Source organism: Didymella exigua (genome assembly GCF_010094145.1).
Source record: "Didymella exigua CBS 183.55 unplaced genomic scaffold M421scaffold_3, whole genome shotgun sequence".
Classification (NCBI taxonomy): domain Eukaryota; kingdom Fungi; phylum Ascomycota; class Dothideomycetes; order Pleosporales; family Didymellaceae; genus Didymella; species Didymella exigua.
The window spans coordinates 3,535-30,955 of NW_022984777.1; the positions used below are offsets into that span (position 1 = coordinate 3,535).

The 27,421-nt window shown below is 47.6% G+C and overlaps 11 protein-coding genes across 11 annotated transcripts; 6 read left to right on the forward strand and 5 right to left on the reverse strand.

Annotated features, from left to right (window-relative positions):
• Positions 1 to 583: 583 nt before the first annotated feature.
• Positions 584 to 1,712, forward strand: M421DRAFT_416153 (uncharacterized protein; the record flags this gene model as incomplete). The annotated part of the gene is made up of 3 exons (XM_033590954.1): positions 584 to 725; positions 1,227 to 1,398; positions 1,603 to 1,712. Coding segments are annotated over exons 1-3 (315 nt in total), but the record flags the coding sequence as incomplete, so codon positions are not given.
• Positions 1,713 to 5,627: 3,915 nt separating this feature from the next.
• Positions 5,628 to 6,301, reverse strand: M421DRAFT_416155 (uncharacterized protein). Its single transcript, XM_033590955.1, has one exon. It carries the CDS (start codon positions 6,163 to 6,165, stop codon positions 5,932 to 5,934), a length of 234 nt encoding a protein of 77 aa, XP_033452777.1. The 5' UTR covers positions 6,166 to 6,301; the 3' UTR covers positions 5,628 to 5,931.
• Positions 6,302 to 7,160: 859 nt separating this feature from the next.
• M421DRAFT_243624 (uncharacterized protein) lies at positions 7,161 to 7,755 on the reverse strand. Its single transcript, XM_033588520.1, has 3 exons — positions 7,729 to 7,755; positions 7,410 to 7,646; positions 7,161 to 7,322 (listed from the first exon to the last, which is right to left on the reverse strand). The coding sequence occupies exons 2-3, from the start codon at positions 7,617 to 7,619 to the stop codon at positions 7,257 to 7,259; spliced, it is 276 nt and encodes a 91-aa protein (XP_033452778.1). The 5' UTR covers positions 7,620 to 7,646; positions 7,729 to 7,755; the 3' UTR covers positions 7,161 to 7,256.
• On the forward strand, positions 7,478 to 8,117 carry M421DRAFT_243622 (uncharacterized protein). The gene has a single exon (XM_033588519.1). The coding sequence runs from the start codon at positions 7,618 to 7,620 to the stop codon at positions 8,008 to 8,010; it is 393 nt and encodes a 130-aa protein (XP_033452779.1). The 5' UTR covers positions 7,478 to 7,617; the 3' UTR covers positions 8,011 to 8,117.
• Positions 8,118 to 8,686: 569 nt separating this feature from the next.
• Positions 8,687 to 9,367, forward strand: M421DRAFT_88927 (carbohydrate esterase family 5 protein; the record flags this gene model as incomplete). The annotated part of the gene is made up of 1 exon (XM_033597714.1): positions 8,687 to 9,367. The coding sequence occupies one exon, from the start codon at positions 8,687 to 8,689 to the stop codon at positions 9,365 to 9,367; it is 681 nt and encodes a 226-aa protein (XP_033452780.1).
• Positions 9,368 to 16,094: 6,727 nt separating this feature from the next.
• M421DRAFT_1164 (uncharacterized protein) lies at positions 16,095 to 16,679 on the reverse strand (the record flags this gene model as incomplete). Its single annotated transcript, XM_033587253.1, has 1 exon — positions 16,095 to 16,679. The coding sequence occupies one exon, from the start codon at positions 16,677 to 16,679 to the stop codon at positions 16,095 to 16,097; it is 585 nt and encodes a 194-aa protein (XP_033452781.1).
• Positions 16,680 to 16,889: 210 nt separating this feature from the next.
• M421DRAFT_416159 (uncharacterized protein) lies at positions 16,890 to 18,109 on the forward strand. Its single transcript, XM_033590956.1, has 2 exons — positions 16,890 to 17,153; positions 17,209 to 18,109. Exons 1-2 carry the CDS (start codon positions 16,928 to 16,930, stop codon positions 17,940 to 17,942), a joined length of 960 nt encoding a protein of 319 aa, XP_033452782.1. The 5' UTR covers positions 16,890 to 16,927; the 3' UTR covers positions 17,943 to 18,109.
• Positions 18,110 to 18,453: 344 nt separating this feature from the next.
• On the reverse strand, positions 18,454 to 19,360 carry M421DRAFT_416160 (uncharacterized protein; the record flags this gene model as incomplete). Its single annotated transcript, XM_033590957.1, has 2 exons — positions 18,454 to 19,232; positions 19,282 to 19,360. A coding segment is annotated over one exon (207 nt), but the record flags the coding sequence as incomplete, so codon positions are not given.
• A 1,102-nt stretch (positions 19,361 to 20,462) lies between these two features.
• Positions 20,463 to 21,418, forward strand: M421DRAFT_53085 (uncharacterized protein; the record flags this gene model as incomplete). The annotated part of the gene is made up of 2 exons (XM_033595080.1): positions 20,463 to 20,649; positions 20,706 to 21,418. 2 exons carry the CDS (start codon positions 20,463 to 20,465, stop codon positions 21,416 to 21,418), a joined length of 900 nt encoding a protein of 299 aa, XP_033452784.1.
• Positions 21,419 to 22,662: 1,244 nt separating this feature from the next.
• Positions 22,663 to 24,945, reverse strand: M421DRAFT_416164 (glycoside hydrolase family 13 protein). The gene has a single exon (XM_033590958.1). The coding sequence runs from the start codon at positions 24,699 to 24,701 to the stop codon at positions 22,935 to 22,937; it is 1,767 nt and encodes a 588-aa protein (XP_033452785.1). The 5' UTR covers positions 24,702 to 24,945; the 3' UTR covers positions 22,663 to 22,934.
• Positions 24,946 to 25,123: 178 nt separating this feature from the next.
• Positions 25,124 to 27,409, forward strand: M421DRAFT_416165 (general substrate transporter). Its single transcript, XM_033590959.1, has 5 exons — positions 25,124 to 25,666; positions 25,720 to 25,911; positions 25,961 to 26,041; positions 26,091 to 26,492; positions 26,541 to 27,409. The coding sequence occupies exons 1-5, from the start codon at positions 25,365 to 25,367 to the stop codon at positions 27,187 to 27,189; spliced, it is 1,626 nt and encodes a 541-aa protein (XP_033452786.1). The 5' UTR covers positions 25,124 to 25,364; the 3' UTR covers positions 27,190 to 27,409.
• The last annotated feature ends 12 nt before the right edge of the window (positions 27,410 to 27,421 follow it).

Consider the following 27,421-nt stretch of genomic DNA (forward strand, 5'->3'; position numbering starts at 1 on the left):
TTAAGCTTCTAAGCAACAGGCTTAGTTCTAGACAACCTAGAGGTAGTGCTATTAAAGCTTGAAGTTGTCAGATGCTCGTACTGTGAGCCAGAGTATGTGCTTAACGAGATCTTAGGTGGTATGATAATATATTGATGATTGTGGCGATGGTGTTTCTGCTGTGGCGTCGTGCTGGTTGCTACAGGATTGAAGTGGGGGGGAATTAGCGCTGTTCGCGGCCGCCGGTGTGCGGGCCAATCAGGAGTTGCCAGGTCTCGCTTAATCGACCTGGCAACTGCTAATTGGCTGCACGACAGGTCCCTGCTCAATTGCGCAGATCTAACCTCTCGCCACTTGCTCTTATCTAACACACCCCCTTTAGCTTAGAAACTCTTCAAGCTAACTGTTTATGCGTGTGTGAGGTCCTTAATTTGTTCTTAAATCCTGTCTAGAGGCACGCTGTTTAGCACTTCTGTTGACTCCCTGTTCACCAGACTGAGTTGCTGGAGGAAACCTTCCCACTTGTTCACTGGGAGTACCTTTGTGAGTCTGTCTGCTATCATGCTCGCAGACTGGACGTGTTCCATGATGATCTTTCCAGCGGCCACCTAAGATCTCGTTAAGCACATACTCTGGCTCACAGTACAAGCATCTGACAATTAAGAGTCTCACTGCTGCAACTGAACTGCCGCAACTGAACTGCCGCAATCGAAATGGCGCAACCAGCGTACCGCGACCCAACAACAGTCCTCAGGGACCAAGCCGACTGGACTGGCTAGCTCGCGCAGCTACAGGCGAGATGCCTGTCGCGCAACATCTGGGACAAGATCAACCTAAAGACAACTACACCACTACTATTAAAGCCACTCTCGCCAAGGGCTCTAACTATTACTAACTACGCGCTAGCTGCAAACACCAACATACTATTAAGGCTAACTAAGCTATTAACAACAGGCTAGAAGGCATTTAAGGAAGACCTTAAGTATTACAAAGTACTCCTTAAATAATACAAGAACAATTAACACAAATATAAGAAGGAGGAAGCAAGCCTTTAGCATATTATTGTGTTTATCTAGTTAACTATGTTGCTACATCTACTGCGCACATGCTGTCTTCCTGAGAAACTACTGTAACAGTAGATCACAGACCTACAACTCACTGTTAGGGTCAACGAACAAATTGAACAAGAACAAGCCTAAGACAGATACCTCTTAGCACTTAAGCTAATAAGAAGCACGTCACAATAGGATACCTGGCTAGCTGAGTATAACCAGGCAGCTACAGAAGCAGAGACGTACAAAGTCGCCAAATTATCGCAATTAAATGTAATAACAAAGGACTTCCTGACAGCTGTGAACAGGGTCGCGCCTATGTGGGCTACAAGCTTTCAAGATAGCAGACGCTTTAAATCTAGTATAAGTTAGAAGGAGATAATAAAACGCTACTAAGAGCACATAATAATAAATTATCCCCTTAGATTAGGGCGGCACAAGGCCTTTGTGGCTGACAATGCAGTGTTTCTTGCTAAAGGGGGTGCAGCCTCCTAGAGCCATAAAGGGGACGCCTAACATGCTGTAAGCGCGCTATCTAACTAGGGCAGACCTCAATATCAACGTACAGCAGGTAGGAAAACTACCACGCTTAAGCGGCCTTTAGATCAAGAGCCTGCTTCCACTAGGGGAGCAAAATGCCCTGCATGTGGACAACGCCACTCTATACAGGATTGCTACTATGTTAATTAAGACAGAGCTCCTAAGTAGTAGAAACTAAATAAGATTATTTCTAAACTTATTAAGTTTAAGTGTGAGAAAGATGTTACCTTTTAAGGGCTACTTTGCGCACAAAGCAAGAGCTAATTAAGAACACTAGTAGTAAAGCACTTGCACACCCCTACCCTAGAAATCCTAGATAATTAACTAGAAGGCTAAGAAATTACTAACGTTAAAGCAGCGCTTAGCGCAGCAAACTAACAGGATGCTGCTAACTATCCACTGCAGAAGTCGTTCATACTTGACTTAGGTTCTACCTGTCATATCACCAACGACCCTAACCGCGTCTATAGGTTCCAACAGCCATCGCCTAGAGACTTCATATAGGCTGGGAATTCCAAGGTGCTGGTTAGAGGATATAGATTAATTAATCTACTCCTAAGGAGTGGAGCCAGGACAACTAAGGTCACCCTTACAGACGTGGCAATTTGCCCAGACCTGCTATGCAACCTAGTGTCCTTCCGCCTACTACAAAACAGAGGCATGTGGTAGGACACACAAGTAGACCTAACAACTCTCTAACAAGCAAATAGCTAAGTAATTAGAGTAGTATTAGAAATGCTTGGCTAGTAGGTGCTTAAGTACGAACTGTCCCTACTAGCCGCTAACCACACACACAAAATCACCACACGCACTAAGAGAGGACCACAGAAGGCCTTAGCAATATGGTGGCACAAGCGACTTGGTCACCCTGGTCCTGCTGCAATTAAACACATTGTCCAGCAGACTTAGGGGGTGCAGATCTAAGGCATTACTACAGTTAAATGCAACGCTTGTGGAATAGCTAAATCGCGACAGCAAATCAGCCGCGCACTAAGAATTAATAATAACAGACCTAGAGAAAGACTTAGTGTTGACTTCTACTCCTACAAAGTATAAGGAGTTACTAAAGAAAAGAGCTAGATGCTTATTACTAACAGGTTCTTAGGCCTACAGTAGGACCTCTACTTCACAGATTATTGCACAGCAAAGTTAATTATTAAGGCACTGTTAATGTTTATCCTATTCTTGAAAAATCACTACAATATCTTAGTTAAGACTATTAAGGCAGACAACAAGATAGCTACAGTCAAACTAGGCGTATTGAAATAGCTGGCAACACAAGGAATTATTGTGGAGCCTTTAGCGCCAGACACATAAGCACAGAACGGTAACGCAGAACGCTCAGGGGGTGTGAACAAGGAGAAAGCTCGCGCAATGCGACTTGATGCCAACCTCTCCTGGGAACTGTGGCTAGAAATCACAAGGGCAGCAGTATACCTCTACAATCGAACGCCAAACTACGCAAACTATTAGAAAACACTATACAAAATATTCTTTACGCGAGTTGCCTTTAGCAATAGAATAGTAATATTACTGCAAAAACCTAACCTTGCGCACCTAAGAGCATACAGGTGCAAAGCGTTTGCTATAACAGATAACACACACAGAGGCAAATCACGTCTTTAATAACTAGACCTAAAGGCCTAGATTAGCTATCTAGTAGGCTACTAGTTATTAAATATCTATTAAATCTAGATACTGTTACTTAGTAAGGTAATAAGTACTTAAGATGTTATGTTTAACAAAGACACAGTATTTAACAGGAGAATTAAGGACCTTATAGAGAACCTTATGCACAACACACTTAAAGAAATAGCAACACATATGCAATCTATTAAGCTACTAACACCTACCTAGCAACTAGAAACAGATTCCTTTTATAAGGATGAAGCCCTAGCAGAGCTGTCACTACAAGACAAAGCAGACCTGCCAGGCTACTATCACGGACAGAAGATACAGGATAGCTATCCTACCCCTCTATCAACACCGCCACCTGCAGCACTACTTGCAGGCATTATAGCCAGTGATTAAACAACTCTGACGCAACAAGCGTCCTCAACTACTGTCCTGTGGGCAGCATTATTCCTTGCAGGAACCTAAGCTGGACGTGTTAGAACATACAGAGGAGAAGTTATAGACAAGGCTAAGATAATAAGAATACTTGCTAAAGGCTTAAAGCCCTATCAAAGTCAACTTCTACCTCTGCCCACGTTCTAAACTAAGCTTAAGGATTACCCTATAGGTAAACTCTTTTAAGAAGCTAAGCAAGAGCACCTTGCAAGCTACTAAGAAATAAAATTATAGTTAGAAGTACTACTTTAAAAAACTAGACTAACAGGACAACAGATCCTTAACTGCATGTAGGTATATACCTATAAGCTTAATAGATATTATTAACTGCTGAAGTGCAAGGCGCGACTAGTAGTTAGAGGCAATTAACAACGCAATATTACATCACAAGACACCTACGCAGCCACGCTTGCCAGCCAATCCTTTCAAACAATGATGGCTATAGCAGCTCACTATAACATGGAGCTCAAACAATACGACGTTACCAACGCGTTTGTTCATGCTACAATGGACAGAGAGGTCTACATGAGGATGCCACGAGGCTATCAGAAGCCCAGCACAATACTGCAAGTAAACAAGGCACTTTACGGCCTGCGCATCTCTCCCCTCCTCTGGCAGAAGAACTTCACTGCAACCCTAAAAGCACTAGGTTTCCAGACTGTGCCTCACGAACCCTGCTGTCTAACTAAGGGCAGCATTATTATCTTCTTTTATATTAATAATATTATCCTTGCGTACAATAAATTAAAAGAGTAAGAGGCAATGCAGACAATTAGCCACGTACAGAGCAAGTACACCTGCACAGGAGGGCACGACCTACAGTGGTTCCTTGGCATGGAGATCATACGAGACTGAGCAAGCAAGAAAATCTACCTATCTCAGGCAGCGTACTTAGACAAAATCAGTCGCCTTGCCAAGAACACAACTATACGACATGACACTCTAATGGCAACAACTGAACTACAGCCAAGGAGTGGACTAGCAGCGCCAGCAGAAATCAACAAGTATCAACGCAAAATTGGATCACTGCTGTTTGCTGCGGTCACCACGCGACCTGACATTGCGTTCGCCACATCAAGGCTTGCCAGGTTCCTTACCAATCCAGGCATCAGCCACTAAGATGCTGCGGACCGGGTCCTTCTATATCTACTCAACACTAAACAGCGATCACTGCAGCTTGGAGGAGGCATCGGCCTCTAGGTAGCAAGTGACGCGTCCTTCACTGACAACACTATGGACAGAAAGAGCTCCCAAGGCTACGCAATTAAACTCTTTGGCAGCCTCATCGCATGGAAAGCGAACAAGCAGGACACAGTAACAATATTAACAACTAAGGCTGAGCTTCTCGCTCTTACCCAGGTTGCAAAAGAAGCACTCTTTATCTTACAGCTCTTGCGCGAACTACACGTTAATATAGGCGCACACGCTATTACAATACAATGCGACAATAAACAAACAATTCAACTAGTCACTAAGGAAGTGTTGCGACTACATACCAAACTTTGGCATGTGGATATCCACAACCACTGGCTCCAACAGGAGGTGGCCGCTGGAAAGATCATTATGGAACACGTCCAGTCTGCGAGCATGATAGCAGACAGACTCACAAAGGTACTCCCAGTGAACAAGTGGGAAGGTTTCCTCTAGCAACTTAGTCTGGTGAACAGGGAGTTAACAGAAGTACTAAACAGCGTGCCTCTAGACAGGATTTAAGAACAAATTAAGGACCTTGCACACGCATAAACAGTTAGCTTGAAGAGTTTCTAAGCTAAAGGGGGTGTGTTAGATAAGAGCAAGTGGCAAGAGGTCAGATCTGCGCAATCGAGCAGGGACCTGTCATGCAGCCAATTAGCAGTTGCTAGGTCGATTAAGCGAGACCTGGCAACTCCTGATTGGCCCGCACACCGGCGGCCGCGAACAGCGCTAATTCCCCCCCACTTCAATCCTGTAGCAACCAGCACGACGCCACGGCAGAAACACCATCGCCACGATTATCAATATATCATCATACCACCTAAGATCTCGTTAAGCACATACTCTGGCTCACAGTACGAGCATCTGACAGAAGTAAAGCCTTGTACGCTAACACTACCTTTACTAGGGCCTACTACCTGGCAACCTAGAACACTAAGCAACGCTGCTGAAATATTAGCTTAATCAACGCTGATATCTAACTAGATTAGGCAGCACCACAGTTTATCTCTAGCTTTAATTATTGAGATAGTGCAGCAGTTTAAAAAGGGAGCTGATATGATGGTGCATTCCCAGGTGCTTATGGCGGCTGAGATGGTTAAGCTTCAAGCAGCAAATAAAGCTGCTTCTGAGCGTAAAGCACGTAAAAGGAAGCAGATCTAGTATAGAGGAACCCTATCACAGCAAGAGGCAGAGGAAATAATAGCTGCACAAGAGGTGGTGGTGCAGGCAGAGGCAGAGAGGCGTGAGGAGAGGGTGCAAACAGGTGGTAGTAGAGAGGGTTCTCAACGCTGTAAGAGGTGTGGTTAGGCTGGGCACAATAAGCGCACATGTAAGCAAGATACTGTAGACAGAGTGGATTAATTTGACGTACTGTGAGCCACAGCACGACGTTGTGGTGTTGAGTTATCTGCGTGTCAAGGTGGGTGGCTGCATAAGGTGGCCGGCTCAATTGCCTGGCCGACTCAATGGCCGATTACGTTAGATCTAATTAAACCTAATATTAACTCAAGACATAGCCAAGCGGTGCCTTATAGTCCTGTCCCACGTTGGAGCTTCGCACGTTACTGAGTCACGTCACAAGGCTGTGATAGTCCTTGCAGTGACATGCATGATTGTACTGGTAGACCTACCCCAGACAATATGAGTGTATGTACGTACTGCCTATCTCACGTTTGAATGTTAGTGGACAAGCATAATTGGAGCGCTGCAGTTGCAGTCGGCTTCGCTATCCCTTGGACGGATGTGCAAAGCCCGTACTCGCTAGTAATGGGGTTAGCGTTATGACTGCACATCCTATAAAATTAGAGGTATCTTTAAGGGCCGAGATGTTATCCTCTAGTTGCGCCGAGACGATATTTTGTGCAGGTGAAGGATGTATAGCAAGGATATACAGCTGTTGCTGCTTCTGATACTATGAACAATATAACTAACAGCAAGCCTAAGACCGCTGCAATTTTTATGCTGCAGATCGAAAATGGAAGAATGTATACTTTAGAAACGTCATTAGACTAATTGCAGCTTTGTACACTTGCGTCGTTGAAGTGCAGAGAGCTCGAACTAATGATCTGATTTGCCGTGGGAGGTTATTCGAACCGGTGGGATGGGCTTTACCAAACTTACACAGAGGGACGAACGATGGTCTGTAGAGACCGTTGCGGCCTCTGAGAGATGTGCTATCACGCCATTGAGATGGAAATTGCAAAAAAATCACGTTCTCGCTGTGTGTGGTGTTTCCAAGACCTCGCAGCACGTGATAGTTGGAGGTCGGGATCGACGACAACCATAAATAGCCAGACCAGCAAATACTTTTCAGCAGCGCCAATACCGGATACGGTAAAATTAAGGACCTTTGTGGTGAGCGGCCAGGAGACAACAAGGCTTCCTGTTCGCTCAGCCTTATTTAAGCAACGTACCGGCGGATTAGTAGTTAGGTGGGTGACCACTAGCAAATACCCGCTGTTGTATGTTTTTGCCATCGTTCGGCTCCTGTAATCGAACATCAGCTGTCTGCGCACGAAGATTTCACTTCGTTAACAGCATCCATTACTTTTTGCTTCTAGAAAGTAATATTGCCTGGTTTGTAAGATTATAATTATTACTAACAAATACCCCTTCCACATACGACCATAGGACGTTGAAAACAAGGCTTCCCGTTCGCTCAGCCCTATTTAAGCAACGTACCGGCGGATTAGTAGTTAGGTGGGTGACCACTAGCGAATACCCGCTGTTGTATGTTTTTGCCATCGTTCGGCTCGTGTAACCGACCTTCAGCTGTCTGCGCATGAAGCCTACACTTCATCAACAGCGTTCCTTACTTTTTGTCAGCGCTGAGCACAGGCTTCCTCCTTTGTCGTCATGTTTCTGCTTAGAAACAACAAGGCGCATCGCTTACCGTGCTCTGCGACAGCCCCTAGCCCTCCTGCCGAGGCTCGAGCCTGGTGCCAATCATTTGTGGGATGTCGGTGCAGTTCCTTTTGAGGTCCAGTCTCAAAGCCAGAATCCTAAGGCGATCCTGTACCACGTACGGGTCGACACCTCCTGTCTCTCAGAGCTGTTCTTATTTGAGGGTCACGCCGTTCGTTTGACATGCTGCTTTGCGTTGCCAACTTCGACATTTGTGACAGGCCGCCCACGTTTTGTGGCTGCATGTCATGCAATCACGCTTCTGTCATGACTTCAACCAAGGAAAAACCATTCACGACAACCCTGCACTTTTGGATTAGACTTGCGGATCTGAACACATCAGCACTGTCTAAAGGCGCAAGACCCTGCGGTCCTTCATACCGACATCTTAGACTAGTGTAGCGCGACCCATCATTCGACCGGCACGCACGCCAGATGCGGGTGCCTGCAGGTAGCCTCGGTTTGAAGCTGCGTAGAGTTTCGAGCAGGGCCAGGGTTGCAATGCACCGATGCAGAATCGCAAGCATCAGAGATCCCGTCTCCCGCCATCATTCTTCCGCACGGGCGAACAGGAGGAGTAGTAACTGGACAGGTGTTGGCCACATTCCAGCATCTCGGCAAATGGGGGATGAGGGACTGGCTGTGGCCAGAGGATGCCAATGTGGTCGCCGAGGGCAGTGTATGCTTCTTTCTTATCCTCGAGTCGGCATGTGGTCGGCAGACGTGTTAATCAGAGCAACAGATCAATCACTGACCAAGTGAATTGACACTACGGTAGCCAAACTTGCTTTGTGTACCGGACCTGATGTCTTACTTGCGGGAGCACGACATGAGTATAAGTACAACGAACTGCACTTGCATCAACCTCATCAGCTCCACAGCTCTTCAACACCAGACATACATTCACTCATTCAATCAGCAACTTTCACTCAACAACCTCACTCAAAATGCACGCCTCCACTCTTCTCGCTTGTCTCCCTCTCCTCGCAGGCACCTTCGCCGCTCCCGTGGAGGATGTCAAGCGCGCTGCATCCGCCTCCTGCCCCTCATACACAATCATCAACACGCGCGGAACAAGCGAACCCCAGGGTCAGTCCTCTGGTTTCAAGACGATGAACTCCCGCGTCACTTCTGCTCTCAGCGGCGGCAAAATCTACAACACCGTCTACGCAGCCAGCTTCTCCCAGAACTCTGCAGCCGGCACCGCCGACATCGTCAACAAGATCACTCGTACCCTGGCGACAAACCCCAACGAGTGTTTCATCCTCGAGGGATACTCCCAGGGCGCCGATGCCACCGTAAACGCCATGCCGAAGCTGACAGGTGCCGCCTTCGCCGCCGTCAAGGGCGTGTTTCTGATCGGCAATCCGGCGCACAAGTCTGGTCTAGCGTGCAACGTCGACAACAATGGAGGTACGACGACGCGCAACGTCAATGGTATGTCTAGCGCGCTCGGGACGGGGATTCCCAGCACCTGGATCCCCAAGACGCTTGACGTGTGCATCTTTGGGGACGGCGTCTGCGATACTTTGCACGGTTTTGGTATCAACGCGCAGCACCTCCAGTACTCCAATAATGCGCCCACTCAGAACATGGGCAGCACTTTCATCCAGAAGCAATTGGCTTAGGCGGATACCGCTTACTCCGACTTCGTTCCTGTCCCTACCAAATCCTCTACTTGCGTACATAACAGCTTTGCAATGTCTGTCAATAACTAGTCAACAATTCAGCACATTAATTCTTTCTCAACTACTGTCTTTGAATATCATGTTTTGAGGAAGCCTGCGCCCAGCGCTGACAAAAAGCAAGGAATCCTGTTGATGAAGTGAAGGTTTCGTGCGCAGACAGCTGAAGGTCGGCTACAAGAGCCAAACAATGGCAAAAACATACAACAGCGGGTATTCGCTAGTGGTCACCCACCTAACTACTAATCCGCCGGTACGTTGCTTAAATAGGGCTGAGCGAACAGGAAGCCTTGTTTTCAACGTCCTATGGTCGTATGTGGAGATCTCGGGCATTAACGTAGATTATAACCGAGCGGGCCATATCACTAAACCGGCCACTTTCTTTTGGCACAACCACCTTTTACCCTAATATAACATGCCTTAACAACAACAACTTTAGAATACTACTAGAGAAGGTAGAGTTATCCTTACTATCTAGGCCTTCTATGCTAGCTAATTTCGCAGTATCTGCAGCGCTGCTAGAGTGTTAAACGTACCTTATTAGTGGGTTACTAATTACCTTTACAATATTATATTTTAACTAGATATATGCGCTTATTGCTAGAAACTTACTATACTAGAGGAGCAGACAATTGTCTAGTATACACTTAACCTTAATTTGTAAGGATTTGCGCCCTAGCTAACGTGCTTCACAAGCGAGCGGCGCACCCAAGCGAGCGGCACACTTTCTCGAGCGCAGCGCACGCACCGCGACGTAGTGCAACACCATCACAAATTCCTATAATATACGTAACAGGATAATATTATTTATAAGCATTGCTATTATCTACATCCTCTATTTCTACCTTGCAGGTGCAGGAGTTATGCCCAATCTTGCTGTAACAGCTGCAGCGCCTCTCTGCGCGCACCCTCTTCGCAGGCGTCTTGCTGTCCTTACAACTACTACCCTCCTTTTTAGTAATTAAGTTAGATACCTTACTAACTATTAGGGTCTCCTCTGCGTGTATGTACTGCCTCTTATAGGTCTTGTGCTTTGTAAGCATGTTAATAGTGTCTTAAAGGCAGCCTATTTCCTCCTATACTAACACTATATTATAAGCTATCTGCTAAGCGCCTTTACTTAGCTGCTTAACCTGCTTATCTAATAAACTTGCTAGAGACCCCTGATAGTTTTGTATGCGATTTTGAATCAGCGTGGATTGCGCCTCTATCTCGCAGGCGTTGCGCGGTGTTTGCGCCTCCCAGGCGACAGTGCCTGGTGCAGGTGGCGTTGGCGTGCGCAGCTGTACATCAAGCTTTGATAACACAACCTTAGGGTTATGCAGGACTAGTCTAGCGCCTTAAAACCCTACGCAAATGTTCTCTAGTGTAAACGTCTTCTTAAAAGCTGCTTTAAAGGCTAGGAGGAAGGTTTCTTTGTTAATATAGTGGATGCAGCTGCGTGCTAAGAGCAAGATCCTATCACCGTAGTGGCGCTTTAACAGCAAGTAGGGGACAACGTTAAGAGGCTGCAGGATGTGTGATGAGTGTGGTGGCATGCAGAGAGTGATAATCTTGTTCTCCTTGCAGTAGTCCTGGAATTCTATCGAGCAGTGGCTCTCATGACCGTTAATAATGAGCAGCCTATACACCCTAGCAGAGGACGCCTTTGTATAGACGTTGAAATGCTTAAGCCACGCCAGCGCGATGTTGTTATTAGTCTAGCTAGTAGGAGAGACTGTGACAACCTAGTTGCGAGGTAGACTAGTAAACTAGGAGGAGATAAGGACCTTGCCTGCAAAGATAAGGAAGGGTAGGATTATGTGCCCTATTATAGTAACACCTTATACTAGGGTAACCTACTTGTGATTGCTAGGTTATAGTTTCTTCTGTTTCCTAGGTTTCTCTAAGCCTGTAATAACAAGCTAAGAGGATATCTTGCCTATTATAAAGCTAGACTTATTAAAGTTCTAGGTGTCCTTATCTATAATACTATACTTTGCCTTTGTCGATTGAACTAGGCTGAACTATGGCTGGATAATTGCTAGGTCCTTGCAGGCAGCTCGCTGGCAATTATACGGACGGCTCCATCGCGTTCGCAGCTCTAGTGTACGCTTAATAAAGTTATTAACCTAGTTCTTGCCTGTAGGCTTCCCACCACGCTCTCTTAGCAGTCTATCAGCCATATCTTGTACATGCACCTTTAAGGGCAGTATTCTACGTAAACTCTCTTTAAGTATACGCTGTATAATTGCCTCCTCTTCTAGCTTTGTAAGGTGTTTTAATTTTAGCTTGTAATTGCATTAAGAGTGTGTTCTGTTATGTTGTTATTATATTATAGTTTAAGGGACCTTATAGACTTTCTTAGCAAGCTGTATACTCTTAATCTGCTCTTCTTGAAGATCTAAGATAGCAAGCTGTACGTCAGCTTCAGTATAGAGTCTCTGGGTTTGGTGTTGTTGAGGCATTACGTGTTGTCGCTGCGCAAGCGTTTTGGTGGGGAGAGTGCGCCGCTCGCTTGGGTGCGCCGCTCGCTTGTGAAGCACGTTATATAAGGTAGCAGATATAGCTAATAAGATACTTAGTGTGCGTAGTAAAGAGCCTATTAGTAAACTATAGGCTAGCAGGCTTATAATATATTTAGACAAGCTTAAAATAGCCTTTAATTAAGCTAAGGATAGATAGAGGATACTATAGGAAGATCCTAAGATAATTAGCGCGTAGTTTAAGCTAGTAGAGGATACTTAAGTTAAGTATAGTGTTTATAACAACAACATGCACAACTTTAATAAAACTAGGTTCTAGATAACGTAGATTATCACCAAGCCGGCCATATCACTAAACCAGCCACTTTCTCTTACCACAACCACCTTTCACCCTAACACAACATGCCTTAACAACAACAACTTCAGAATACTACTAGAGAAGGCAGAGTTATCCTTACTATCTAGGCCTTCTATGCTAGCTAATTTCGCAGTATCTGCAGCACTACTAGAGCGTTGAACATACCTTATTAGCAGGTCTCTAATGTAGTAGTCTGGCCAAAGGCCAATAAAGGATATCTACTTCCTAACAACTTTTGCTAAAAAGCATGCACAAGTTAACTAGACGCCTAGTTAACTGCGTAGATAATATATATCCAGCTTAAGCCAAGCCGGCTAAGCTAATGTAACCGGCTAGCTCTAGCTCTTCTTTAGCTTAGAGTCTAGACCGTTACATCTAATTGCCTTTGCAATATCACGTTTTAACTAGATATACACACTAATTACTAGAAACTTACTATACTAGAGGAGCAGACAATTGTCTAGTATATACTTAACCTTAATTCGCAAGGATTTGCACCCTAGCTATGTGAGGTGGCAGATATAGCTAATAAGATACTTAGTGTGCGTGGTGAAGAGCCTGTTGGCAAACTATAGGCTAGCAGGCTTGTGACGCGTTTAGACAAGCTTAAAATAGCCTTTAATTAAGCTAAGGATAGACAGAGGATACTACAGGAAGATCCTAAGATAATTAGTGTGTAGTTTAAGCTAGTAGAGGATACTTAAGTTAAGTATAGCGTTTGTAATAATAATATGCACAACTTTAATAAAACTAGGTTCTAGATAGGTGTTGCTTTGTCTTTAAAGGTTGTAACAGGCTTAGAGAGACGTGCTTAGCCAGAGCTTGTTCAGCCAGGTGATCGCGAGTGGGTTACCGTTATCCAGAGCATCTGCGCCGCTGGGTATGCAACCCTGCCTTTCATTATCTACAAAGGACGCGTCCACATCTCTGCCTAGTATAAGGAGACAGATATACCCTATAATTAGAAGCTCTTAGTCTCTAAGAATAGTTAGATAAATAATATGCTTAGCCTTAAGTAGTTAAAGTACTTTAACACGTATACAAAGACGCATTAGGTAGGAGTGTATAGGTTGCTTATCTTAGACAGCTATAAGAGCTATCTTAACTAGGAGTTTAAGGACTATTACCTAGAGAACTAAATCCTTACTCTCTAAAAGCTACCTTACTTGTTATATATCCTCTAGCTACTTAACATAGTCTATTTCTTGCTATTAAAGCATAAGTACTCCTAATATATTTAAGACTTAGCACACTAATATATCTTCTATATTAATAAGGAAGGCTTCCTACTAGCCTTTAGGGACGTGTTCCTTAATATATTTATAAAGGTTAACTACTAAAAGGCTTTTAAGGTATTAGGGATTATTCCTACTAACACATAGGTAGTGTTAGATTGCCTTAAAGTGCAGCTATATACCCTACTAGTAGTACCTCTACCTAAAACACTGTGGTAATCTAAGACGCTAAGCAATATACATAAGTTTAGGTCTTAATCTAAGCTTGTAAGTAACTCCTTCTAACAATTACTAAGTGCAGTGCAAGAGGGGTTCTTAAAGCTTATAAAAGGGGCTGAAGAGATGCTACATAAAAACGTCCTTATTAAGGCCTGCGTGCAAGAGCTTAAAGAGCAATTAGTAGTAATAACTAAGAGAAAATTGCGTAAGAGAAAGCAGATTCAGCATAGTGGCACACTTGAGTATGGCCTAGCAGCATCGCGGGTAGCTGCTGAGGCGTGTGTAGCAGCTCAGCCATCTAAGAAGACTTAGGGTGGAGGTGGTCAACTAGGAGCTTAGTTAACTGTTCAGCGCTGTAGGAACTGCAGCAAGACTAGACACAACGCACAAACGTGCTAGGAGGGTGCAGAAACATCTTCTAAATCTAATGCAAGCACGCAGTATGCTAGGTCACTGTTTAATAGCAAGTAGTTGTAGTTGCAGTAACTTGTGTTAGTTGTGCTAAGAGAAAATGGCCAGTTCAGTGATATGGCTGGCTTGGTGATAATCTACGTTAAGGTTAAACTAAGGCTTAATAACCTCTAGGTTACTACACAAGACTCTCTAGCAATCCCTCTATTAAGTTATATATAATTTAAGTCTAGGTTTGCGTTTAACAAAGTTTAAAGCCTATTACAGGCTAATAGGCTCTGCGCTGCATACAGCGCACAGTTAATTAGCTATATCTTTAACACAATAAAGTATTAGAGTAAATCCTTAGGAATCTAGCTTCCTAATATACTACATAAGTGCCCTTTGCTCTGTCCTCTAAAGATTTACTAATTTAGGGTAGGTATTGCGTTTTAACTATGTCCTAGCGCGTTGCTGTTAGAGGGTTGTTTTTAACACCTTATAGACCACTACAGCACGTTACACGCTTAGTTCCTAGGGCTTCCTAATTGCTTAAAGTGCAAGCTTAATTCTGTCTCCTTTTAAGAGCAATTTAAGGTTAAGTAGTTAGTCTATTAAGGTTTAAAGGTGGGACAGCCTAATGGCTTGTTGAGGCGGTCCACTCACTTAGCCAGCCCACTCGCTATACACTCACGTTAAGCTTAAACATGTTAATATTTATTAGAACTAGATCTGCTAGAAGGTTGAGCAGAATTAACTCTATATCTACTAGATGCCTACAAGCTAGATGCCTACTAATGGCATAACAAAGATTCTTCATTGTTAGAAGCACATTAAATTTATACAGCAAGTACAGCTTATAGACGTTTGCTTAAAGGTTTGTAAGATAGAGAATAATAGCTAAGGGGTTTATCCTTCTGTTGCAAATTGACTACAGGATAAGGGGGTGTGTAATAATTAAGAGGAGAAGCAGATCACGTATTGTTGGCGTTGGTCTGGTGCTACTTCCTCATGTTGTTGAGCACCTCTTACCTCAGCTGCATCACAAACAAGTCATCAAAACAGACCCCGCAGCGAGCCTTGGAGAGCGAAGATAAAAGCAGAACAACAACACAGAAGAACACAATACACTCGTTATATAAATTTGCCCTTGATACCGCAACAATTCATCTAGGATCGGAGGACAGTGCGGGTCTGCCCGCGCACGGACAAGGCCCCATTTCAATTCGCACAACTCGCGTACGTGTTAGAAGAAGGCAGAGACAGTCCTTAAATAGTGTGACATATTAAATTGCCCTTTACAGACTTATAATGGAGTGTTCTGGGCCAAAATAGGGTTCGGTTTTGATGGGGACTTGGCAGAGTGTCTGGCTCACCCGTGTGTCCGATTCACCCGTGGAGTACGTCTGGGTCTATAGGGAAAAGGACTAGCAGTTACTCTGAGCAGCTCCTTCACCATACTAAGCCCGACAGACACCGCCTGCCTGAAAAGTGCAAGGACAGAATTTTGAATCGTCTCTATGTATAGGCATTGGCGATATTGGTCGCGCACCCAGCTGTCCAGCTCTTCATTCGCACCTGGAGATCAAGGTCAGGGGATTTTGTAAGTGAGTGTTTATATAGCGGCAGTCAGTAGGTGCCGTGAACGGAAACTGTCGCAGGGTAGGAGCCGTGTGAATCCCCATCGATTGTTGGCAGGCAGCGCGGCTGCCCATATACAAGCGGCCAAGCGGTCTAGATCCGCAGGGTCAACATTGAGAAATGCTTTCTCACCTGCTTGGCACGAGAAACCTCGAGGGGCAAGGGCTTGGACATCTAGGAGATGCCGTAAGCAATCGGCAAGTTCATCGTCGGTCCTCCTTAGCAGTGGACTCGATGAGTCCGTGGGAGCAGTGGAGGATAAATTGCGGTGAAAGAGGCTGCCTGCTTGCATGCACAAGCCAAGAAAGACGTGTGTTGGAGAACAGCAATCATGCGTGTCCTCCTCTGGAACACCGTGTGACTCAGACCACAACCCAACTACCACCCCAGATCCCATCAGTCTTGCAACCGCCACAGGCCGTATGGTCGCACCCAGTGGGCTTAGTGAAGTCGTATTCTTCCCACATGATAGCCTCTTCCTCAACACTCTCGCCCATGACTACATCCTCCTGTTTCGCGAGGTCTGCTTGTATCTCTTGCGGTGCAACCTCTACACTCACAACCACCGCTTCAGGCACCGCGGCCTCGTTCGCCTTTTTCCCTTCTTTCTTATCGGCGTCCACAGCAATGCCCACCTTCTTGAACCCGCCTCCGATCTTGGTGAAGCCCTTGCCCAGCCCTGCAGCACCACCGATCTTCGTGAAGCCTTTCCCAGCAAGTGCGCCCTTTCCGTCCACGGCCCTCAGCTCAACGCTCTGCTTTGGCTTCTGGCTCTCAGCGTCGTTGGAGGCGGTCAGCTTCTTCATGTCGGCAAGGCGCTGGCGGTGGTTGTGGTCGTAGGAGCGCAGGTGGTTCTCGTAATCGAGCTGGCGCGGGTAGCCTTTGTCGCAAATGGAGCAGTTGAAGAGGCGCATTGCGGCGGGAAGGGGGTTGTTGCGGGGCGGCATGACGACGGGTTCGAAGCGTGCTTGCGGTTGAATGGAGTGATACGCGAGCTTCACGCGCTTTCGATTGCAGGTACGTTGATGTCGAAGTGCAGACAAGCAAATATGTCACTCGCGCTGAGTTCAACGGCCTTAGGTTACAGCCGTTTGGTACAAACCTAGCCTCGGCAGCGAACACGCCAGACCCACATCGCAGATACCGCCACCGACCTATCAACGTCACCCGAATCAGCAACCTCACAATATACCACATGGCGCAGCAAGCACCGCCGGCGCTGCCGACCCTCGACGACGAGGAAGCGGGCGTGATGGGGCTTACGGAAGTCGAGCCCAGCCCTGTGGAAGAGACGCCTAATGAGTTCAAGGAAGGATACTTCCCGGTAGATGAGAAGCGCGAGAGACAGGAAGAATTCGGACTACCGCGGAGAACGACAACGATACTGGGTCTGGGCGGGAGTCACGGGCCGGTGTGGTGGTGTACGCCTCACATGTCTCCACAGTATCTGAAGGCAAGAAAGGCTAACAGCACCAGTGACGCGCATCCAAAAGTACTCCTCCTATGCCTTTGGCATCTTCGCCACTTTCCACATCGCCAACACCTCCTTGATCCCCCTCGCCGTCCGCTCCGTCCCAGATGCAAACCGCCAACTCCTCCTAACACGCCCATACTACCAATCAACCCTCGCCGAGCCACTCGTCGTCGCTCTCCCGCTTGTCGCACACATAACCTCCGGCATCGTATTGCGACTCTACAGACGGCGCCAGGCCCTGCAGCGCTACGGCGCCGAGACGCAAACTGACAAGCGCTCGATCCCCTGGCCCGCGCTGAGCGGCACCAGTCTACTCGGCTATGCCCTGCTCCCGCTTGCGAGCTTCCATGTCTGGAGCACGCGTATCTTGCCGGTATACATGCACGGCGACAACAGCTTGATTAATCTATCCTACATCTCTCACGGTTTCGCAAATCACCCTTTCATCTCGTTTGCCGGCTTTTCTGCACTGGTGGGAATGGGTGTGTGGCATTTCTCGTGGGGGCTCGCGCAGTGGATGGGCTGGAAACCGAGTCAAGTCAGTGCGTACTCGGAGCACAAGGATCTGGAGAGGAAGAGGAGGTGGTATGTCATCAATGGCGTCGCGGCGGCGGTTGCGGGGCTATGGCTTGCGGGGGGGCTAGGTGTTGTGGGGCGCGCTGGCAAGACGGTGGGATGGATTGGGAAGGAGTTTGATGAGTTGTATAGCAAGGTTCCGTTTATGCAAACCCCGTGAGCTGGGCTTGCATGGACTTATAAGATGAGGAAGAGGTAACGTTGGGATGGTGGTGGAGATGCGCATGTATGATTGAAAAGGTAGTGCATGACAGGCGCAGCATTGCTGGTTGTTTGGTAGTATACCCCACGAATGCTATGATAGACTTACCATATGTTCAGCGGCGCCAGTATTCAGATATCACGTGCGTGACTATATGTAGTATCAGTTTCTGAGGTAACGTGGTCCACCACCGAGCGGATCACCCCACCGAGCGAATCACCAAATGCAACTATATATCTTTGAACGTGAATAACTCAACACAACAACAAGATATAATAGTGCGTAATAGCTTGAATTAATCGCCTATCTCTACTGTATCTTTCTTGCATGTACGCTTGTTGTGTACTGTGTTGCCACACCTCCTGCAGCGCGGAATACCCCTGCTGCTAGCACCTGCCTGCACTCTCCCCTCACGCCTCTCTACTTCAAGTTGAACCTCAGCATCCTTTTAGGTAACTATTACCCCTGCTTCTACCTGTGATAGAGTCCCCCCTTCTGTATTTGCTTCTTCTTACGCTTTTTACGCTCAGAAGCAGCCTGATTTGCTTGCTTAAGACTATCTATCTGAGCTTCAAGCAACGTGTGTAAGTGTACCTTTAAAGTTAACCCCTTTTTAACCTGCAGCACTATCTTAAGAATAGACTTAGGTGAGGAACTCCTATAGTCCCTTATCCTCTTAAGAATTAGCGTTATTTAAGCCTCTATTTCCTAGGCGTTGCTTAGTGTTTTAGGCTGCTAAGGGGTACTCCTAGGTAAAGTTAGTGTTGGTGTACAAGGCTTCACTTTAAGCCTTAATAGCACCACCTCTAGGTTATCTAGAACTAAGCTAGTTGCTCTAAAGCTTGATAGGACATTGTCCTTTAAGAAGGCCTGGTTAAATACTAGGGTAAGTGCAGCTAGGAAGGCTTTCTTGTTAATGTGGTTAATATAGCAGTTTGCTAAGACTTAGATCTCCTCCTTGTACGCACGCTTTAGGGGGGCAAAGCAACCTACATTAAGCGGCTAAAGGATGTGTGAGGTGTAAGGGGGCATACAGAGGGTGATAATATTATTCTCCTCACAAAGATCCTGGAAGGCGAGTGACTTGTGGCTCTTGTAGCTATCAAGAATTAGTAGTCTGTAACTACCTACTTTCTTAACCTCTGTGTGCTTGATAAAGTGCTGTAGCCAGGCAAGCCCAAGCTTATTTGTTGTCTATCTATTATTACTAACCCCTATTCTCTAATCCTGAGGGTTATGATACCAGGCCTGGTCGTGGTTCTTAGCTTTGAAGATAATGAAGGGTAGGATAACCCACCCTGTGGCGTTGATGGCGGCAATTAACGTCACCTACTCCCTGTCACCAGGCTGAACCCCAAGTGGCTTAAGGCGCCTCTTGGAGGCTGTAACTACCTTCACAGACCCCCCAACGCCTATCTGGAAGCTAGTCTTATCAAAGTTGTACGTGTCTTAATCTAGGATACCATACTTGGCTTTAACGTTGCGTACAAGGTTGAACTAGGGGCTAATAATAGCTGGATTACTGCAGAGGACTCGCTGGTGATCACGGAGTCAAGTCACCTGAGATTTGATCTCAGGCCGGCGTTGGATCAGCCTATAGGCCCAGTTCTCCCCAACCTGGCCACCACTACGCTTAGCTAGTAGCTGGTCAGCCATTCCACGTACGTGGCTAAGCGTAGGGGCAAAGCCTCTAGCGTCAAGCTTCCTTATATATTGTATAACTGCCTCCTCTTCATGCTTCTGAAGCTTAGATGAGTTGGGGTGGGTATCGCGTCGTGGGGTTCTTCCGGCGCCTTGATGGCTAAGTGTACTTTGAGGAACCTTGTAGATAGCAGCAGCGCGTCGCTGGCTTAGTGACGCGTTAGATTTTATTGCTTGGGTAGCAAGTATAACTCTATCTGCACAGGAAAGTAATTCAAGATCAACTGGTTGAGCCATTGTAATTGATAGTAGAAAGCGTTGTGGTCTTGGCAGAGTGATTCGCTCGGTGGGGTGATCCGCTCGGTGGTGGACCACGTTACGATTTGTAGAATTGACTGCCAAAGACATCTCGCCTGCGTTCGATGCGCAGCCACTTTCTAGACGGCCAGAAATCGCGCCGACGAGCGAACGACGTCACTCAGGCTGAGGTCGGTCAGTGCTACTGCCGATCTACCAATCACACCATCAACTCGGCCGAATCGCAATCTTCTCCGAATGTCCGACCCCTCGATCGGCTGGCCCAGAGCTCACGACGGTTGCAGTATTGAAGGCAAAGCGAGGCAACATGGCACAAATCGCGTATATGAACAGACTGCTGTAGCTGCACGATCATACGATACTCATACCACTACCTTACTACAGAATACAGCATCTACGAAGTAGACAAAGGATTTTACCATCGAGACAGGTCTGAACGCCTGACCAGATACACGAAATCCATAGGAAAGGTATGCTATTCCTTGCAAAGGTAATCTGTTCTTTCCTCATATTGCGCAGATGAGCCAAAAGGCACCCTACCCGCCCAAAGTTTGGGCCTTGGGCGGAAAAAGCGATAAATCCATCGATATTCCCGTGACAGCAATCTGCCTAGCCCTCTACATATGCGGCGCGGCAATGCACATGACGATTCTTCAACTGAACCAGCGGCGAGACCACAAGTTCCTATTCAACGGTGTTTTGTTCGGTAGGTCCAGCACCCCATTGTCATTTCTCAGTCGAGCTGAATTGATATCAAACCAGGCTTCTGCATGTCCCGCATAGTCACCTGCAGCCTCAGAATCTCATCGATCGTATATTCGCACAACATTCGCCTCGCGATCGCAGCACAAATCTTTACCGCTGCCGGCGTGCTACTTATCTTTATTGTCAACCTGCTCTGGACACAGAGGCTCGTACGCTCTCTGCACCCTCACTTCGGGTGGCACGCAATTCCATCGACTATCCTTAAGATGCTCTGGCCAATCATCGCGCTTACGCTCGCCGCGCTTATTACGGCGACGGTGCAGAGTTTCTACACGCTGAGACCGAGGACGCACTTCATCGACCGCGCAGTGCAACTCTACGGCGTCACATTCCTGGCTGTGATTTCATTCCTCCCGCTCCCAATTCTCGCTATCGCTTTTGCCGTACCGCGGAAACGAAGCCACGACAAGTTTGGCGCAGGGCGGCTGAGGATCAAGGTTGCGGTGCTCGTAGCGGGCACGATACTCGTGTGTTTTGGCGCAAGCTATCGCGCGGGGACTTCGTGGCTGACTCCTGTGCCGATGACGCAGCCGTTGCCTGCTTACTACCACAAGGCCGCATTCTACTTTGTTGATTTTGGGGTCGAGATTGCAACGGTGTTCTTGTATGCGATTATGCGTGTGGATCTCAGATTCCATGTGCCGGATGGCGCCTCGGGGCCGGGAAGTTACTCGAGCAGCGAGAGATTGGGGGGGAAGGCGGAAGCTTGAGCTGTAGGCGTAGGTCGTGGTGGCTTACGTTCGCAATACGGAAATGGATATAGAATAGACGCACACTTAGGTTCGCTTCTAATGCCACGATCATAAAAGATCACCTTGTCAAAGGCATTTCCATTTCACTCGTACTTGAACACAACATCCTCCTCACCAGCTCTCTCTGCCTGCTCCGCATCAGCCTCGTAGTCCTACATCCCCACCCCGGCCCCGGAGTCGCCTCAGTCTCCTCATCTAAGCTCGCACCCGGCGACGTGACAAACAGCAACTTCGCCGACAAACATGCGTTTAGCTTCTCAGCCTGAGGCTCACGGCTACCCTTCGGGAGCAACGTGGTATACTGCCGCACGATGACATTGTCAGTGCAGTGACAGTACGCTTCGCGCACGGCGGCGTCTAGTCGCTTTCTCGTCTGCTGGCAGCTGGTTGATACCCAGGGTCGCTGCTACGTTTTGTCGGGCTTTGCGAGTACGGCTTGTGGCCCAGAGACTTGCACAGATGTGGTCTAGGTATCATGAGCTCATTTCACGGGATTGAGTAAGGCTGGTGGGCTAGTCGGTGAGGGCCAGGATGTGGTAGAGGGTGCGGGGGAGGTCGGTTTCGTAACGTTGCTTTTCGAGGTCTTGCGTGGACCTGTTGTACTGGGACCTTTACTGAAACGGCTACGGCTTTTCTGAGAGTGATATGTGAGTATTGGGCGAGAGAGTGTATATATACTGTCTTATCATTGCTTCTGCGTGGGTGTAGCAAGTAGTCACGAGCGTGATTTGACTGTCTGCTGCTGCAAGTGCTTGCAGTACGTCGTGTGATTGTTTAAGTCTCGGACGTTCTTGTGTGGTACGCGAACTTGACGTTGACTTTTGTCGTCTAACACGATCTCGAAGATGGCCATCGTATCCTTCTACTCTGACCGACTTGCTTCTGCTTAGTTCTGCTTGCACGGAGAGCAAGGAGACAAGCTCACGAACTAGCTCTTGTCGCCTCTTAAATCCACTTTTAGCGTCGTTCAGCTCTTCAGTCCTGCACTTATACCAAGTCAGTATACCACTGCGGCTCAACGAGACTGAGCTGTCTCGCTTTTTCATACATGCTGAGAACTTCTCAAAGAAGTTTGAAACCGAAGAAGGAAGGTGGAAATAGACGACTTCCTTGAAGAGTGACAGGCAACATCCATATGGATTATCTCTTTGTCTGCCTTTAGCCAGCACGCCATATTGGCGAGGCAAGAGTGGATGTTGTGGGGCTTCATGCCAGGCAGCATCGACCCTTGGTTCTGCTTAACATTCTGGTGGCCGGCACTATAATCCTATTCCATTACTACCACGTAAAATGCTAATTCGCTAACGACGCGATGGTGTTGTTGGACCCACGAGTGCGAACCGCCTTCTTGCTATGTGCTGACTTATATGTCGACGGGATCTAATCTGTCTGGGTGATTTCGTTGTTGCAGACTGACATATAGATTGGTGGACATTTGAGATTCAGGTTGAGTGTACCGTTTTGAGTGACCGTTTCAACCGCTTACGTATATCCTGCCCTCTAATGGTTGCAAATCCACTCCGCCAATCTTGCCATACGAGCTGACAAGCAATCTCATGCCCTCTATGTCTGACTGTTGTAAGGTCCTGACATTTGTTGTGAAGTTCAGCATTACGACTGCTGTCTTTCCTTCGTACCGTTTCCGGTACACAAATGTCTCTTGCCCCTCTGGATCAAGGAGCTCAAATGTCCCGTAAACGAACGCATCCTTATATTCCTTTCTCAGTCTGAGCATCTGCTTATAGAAGCTGAGCACACTCTGCGCATCTCTCTCTTGAGACTTCACATTGATCGTCGGATAATCATCATGTACTCTCATCCACGGCTTACCAGTCGAAAATCCGCCACTCACTGTTGCGTCCCACTGAAATGGGAGTCTCGCATGATCTCTTGCCATAAGTTGCAATCCCCTCTTAATCCTGTCCTTCCTTCCCGGGTCGGTCCCATTCTCGTCTAGCCTCACCGCTTCGGCCCAATAATTTTGACTTTCGACATCCTTGTATTCAGCTTCAACATCCCAGTGCTCCGATGCATTGATCATCCCAATCTCTTGCCCCTGATACAAAAATAGTGTGCCACTCTGCGCAATAAGCCACATCGCGAGCATTTTGGCGCTCTTTTCGCGCCACTCGGGCGCATCGTTGGCAAAGCGCGACACAGCCCGCCCATTGTCATGGTTCTCATTGAATACGGTCGTCCATGCATCTGTACCGTCGACAAAAGTCTGCCACTTCTCTACAATGCGCTTCATCTCCGGCAGTGTCCAGGGGGCGAAATCGTACTTGCTCGTCCCACCCGGTGGGCCTTGGCCCAGGTGTGTGACGTCGAATTGGAAGACCATGTCCAGTTCTTTTTCGCGGGCTGAGACGTAGGGGATTACGTCAGAGGGACTTGGACACAGTGACAGTTCGCCCACCGTGACGAGAGGAAGTCCGTCGTAGGTGCGAAAATGCGATAAAACTTCTGTGTTCATCTCTCTGATAAATTCGTGGATCCGTGGACCGTTGCACCACATTTCTGGTGCGGATTGAGTGAACGACGTGGGATCTGTAACGGGCACGTCGGCGAAGGGGAGGACTTTGGAGTACTTGTTGACAGTGTCAACGCGGAACCCGTCGATGCCTTTGTCTAGCCAAAATCGCATTGCTGAATCGTAGATGGCCTTTCGGCAATCTTCGCTCTCCCAGTTGAGATCTGGCTGAGATTTGTCGTACAGGTGCAGGTAGTACTCTTCGGTGTGTTCGTCCCATGACCAGGTTCCGCCTGCAAAGTACGATCGGTAGTTCGTGGGGGGTGTGCGTTTTCCCTCTGTATCATAGCGCGCAGGTTCCCAGAAGTACCAATTCCTTTTGGGGTTGTTTTTCGAGCTTCTACTCTCCTTGAACCATGCGTGCTGGTCGCTTGTGTGGTTGACGACAAGATCCAAGATTAGCTTCATATCGTACCTGTGGCAAGCAGCAATCAAGTCCTCGACGTCTTGCACTGTGCCATATGGCGCGTAAACATTCTCGTAGTTCGAGACATCGTAGCCCATGTCCACTTGAGGTGAGTCGAACATCGGTGACAGCCAGACGACATCTACACCTAGTGACGCGATGTACTCGATCTTTTCCAATATACCAGGAATATCACCCAATCCATCGTCATTGCTGTCTTTGAAGCTTGCAGGATAGATCTGATAGAAGGTTGCCTCTTTCCACCACACTCGTTTGTGGTAGAGAGTATCAGCGTGCGGGGACATGTCATACGGCTGTGGCCTCAATGCTTAGCGAGTGACGAGAGCGACGAAATGACCTGAAGTGGCAGAGAGGGTGAATTGTAAAGACTCAAGAGGCCAATGACCTCGTGGGGGATATTTGCGTGAGGTTGGATGGAAGATGTTGAGGCCACGGCGGCAATGGAGACATTTCAAGGCTTCAGCTATGCCCTATCTCAGGGCTCCATATCTCAACAAGACGCCTTAACTGAGGATGGGTGGTTCCGTGGGATTCGGAGGAAGAGCGCGATTCAGATAGTGCCCCTCACAAGAGCGACTCCGACTTGGCTCCGGCGCGTCCGACTTGGCTCCATCAAGCTCCGACGTGATTCCGAAAAGTTGTATCCTGTTCATTCCACTTTGCCAGGTCGAAAGTTCGCTTAGACTCTGTAATTCCTGGTGAGAACCGCTCTTCATGATGATTCGAGTATAGCGTGAGCGATTTGAGACTGATGCGAAGATCATGGGGCACTGCAGAATAGAATTGTGGAGGGCGCGCTTGACCCCAGATTTCCCGTCCGAAGGATGGAGTGAGTTCGGAAAAGATCATCCCTCCCTGCTCGACTAGCATAAATATTACAGGATACCTCGATGGGAAAATAATAATCGTGATTGCTACTTCTCCATCTGTAACAATACCCACGCAACATGGCTGGCAAAAAGAATCAGCAGCCAGTTGCGGCTCCAGTTGCGGCACATCTTGTCGCCCCCAATGAAGAAGCTCAACACGCCGCCGATGATGAAAAGTCGATGGGCTTGTTCGAAGCTATGAGGCTGTATCCAAAAGCCGTCGGCTGGTCGGTTGTTCTTTCGAGTGCGCTGATCATGGAGGGCTACGACCTTGCGCTTCTTGGGTCGCTCTACGGGAGCCCAATGTTCACCCAGAAGTACGGCATTTTCAACGAGAAGACTGGAAAGTGGGCAGTCCAGCCGAGTTGGCAGAGTGCGTTGTAAGTTTCATCCCCAGGGTTATCATTGAAGGCGTTCTGACACCCAAGCATAGGTCTAACGGCGCTCGGGCTGGAGAAGTCATAGGTCTGCTCATCAACGGATTCGTAAGTGAGCGCTACGGCTACCGTAAGACTATGATTGGTGCTTTGTTCGCCATGACCGCGTTCGTCTTCATACTGTTCTTCGCTCCTAACGTCCAAATATTGGTAATTGGCGAAGTCTTTTGTGGCATCCCGTGGGGTATGTACGTTATCTTCCTTCTTGCGAGACGACCAGGCTCTAATGTGCGATAGGTTCCAGACACTGACGACCCAATACGCCTCTGAGGTCGCACCGGTACAATTGCGCCCTATCTTGACCACCTTTGTAAACATGTGCGTGTATGCTCAAGATCGTACAATCTCCGCGCTGACTTCAGATCAGGTGCTGGGTCATGGGACAATTTATAGCTGCTGGCGTGAATCGAGCCTGCGTTCTGCGCGAAGACCAGTGGGCGTACAGAATTCCTTTTGCCATCCAATGGATCTGGCCTCTTCCAATTGCTATTGGGGTAGCTCTCGCCCCAGAATCGCCTTGGTGGCATGTCCGTCGAGGCGACAAGGCTGGTGCCAGAGCCGCACTGCTCCGTCTCACATCGGCAGATTCAAACTTCAACCCTGACGAGACTATTGCTATGATCGAGCATACCAATGAGATGGAGAAGAACATGAAGGAGGGAACACGTTGGAGGGACCTTTTCAAGGGTACTGACCTTCGAAGAACCGAGATCGTTTGTTTCGCGTGGATCGCGCAGACCATCTGTGGTACCAATATCATGGGTTACTTGTAAGTTTCATGGTCACTGACGGAGATCGTCTCACTGATCCTTAGTAGCGCGTACTTCATGCAGCAAGCAGGACTTCCGACCGTGCAGTCGTTCAACATGTCGATGATATCACTCGCACTTGGTCTGATCGGCACAATGGGCTCGTGGTTCCTGATGCAGAAGCTTGGCCGTCGTACTATCCACTTCTCTGGAGCTTGCACGCTGTTTGTGCTCTTGATCATCGTCGGCTCGTGCTCTTTCGCTGGAAACGAAGCTTCAAACTGGGCGATTGGCGCCGTCTTGATTGTGTTCGTCTTCGTCTACGACTTCACAATCGGTCCGGTCACATATTCTATCGTTGCCGAGATGCCGTCGACACGTCTGAAGTCGAAGACAATTAACCTGGCTCGAGCGCTGTACAATGTATCTAACATAGTCGTCAACGTCTTGACAAACTATCAACTCGGTAGTGGTGGTTGGGCTTGGGGAGCGAAGACGGCATACTTCTGGGCCGGCACCTGCGGCTGCGTGGTTGTTTGGGTATACTTTAGACTGCCTGAGCCTAAGGGCCGTACGTACGCCGAGCTTGATGCACTGTTCGAGGGTAAATTCGATGCAAGAAAGTTCGCCAGCACGCAGGTGGACCCGTACGGTCGTGGCATAGGAGTGGAGAAGATCGGTGGAAAGGAGGCGATTAACCCTGAGTGGAAGGAGTGAACAGCTGCGCGTTCTGTCTAGCCATGCTCTCATGTTGTGGAAATGACCGGATACAACCTTGGTAAAAGGAGGTGTTCAGCGATGATTTGCACAAGAACAGTATGTCAACAGGGCTACTGGACAGTGGAGGCTATTGTTCCGCTATACTCAGCTCTCTTCGAGACATAACAGCCACGCATCAAAAATAAGCATGCAAATATGACCACAAATTCAATGACCGTGATTTTCGAAT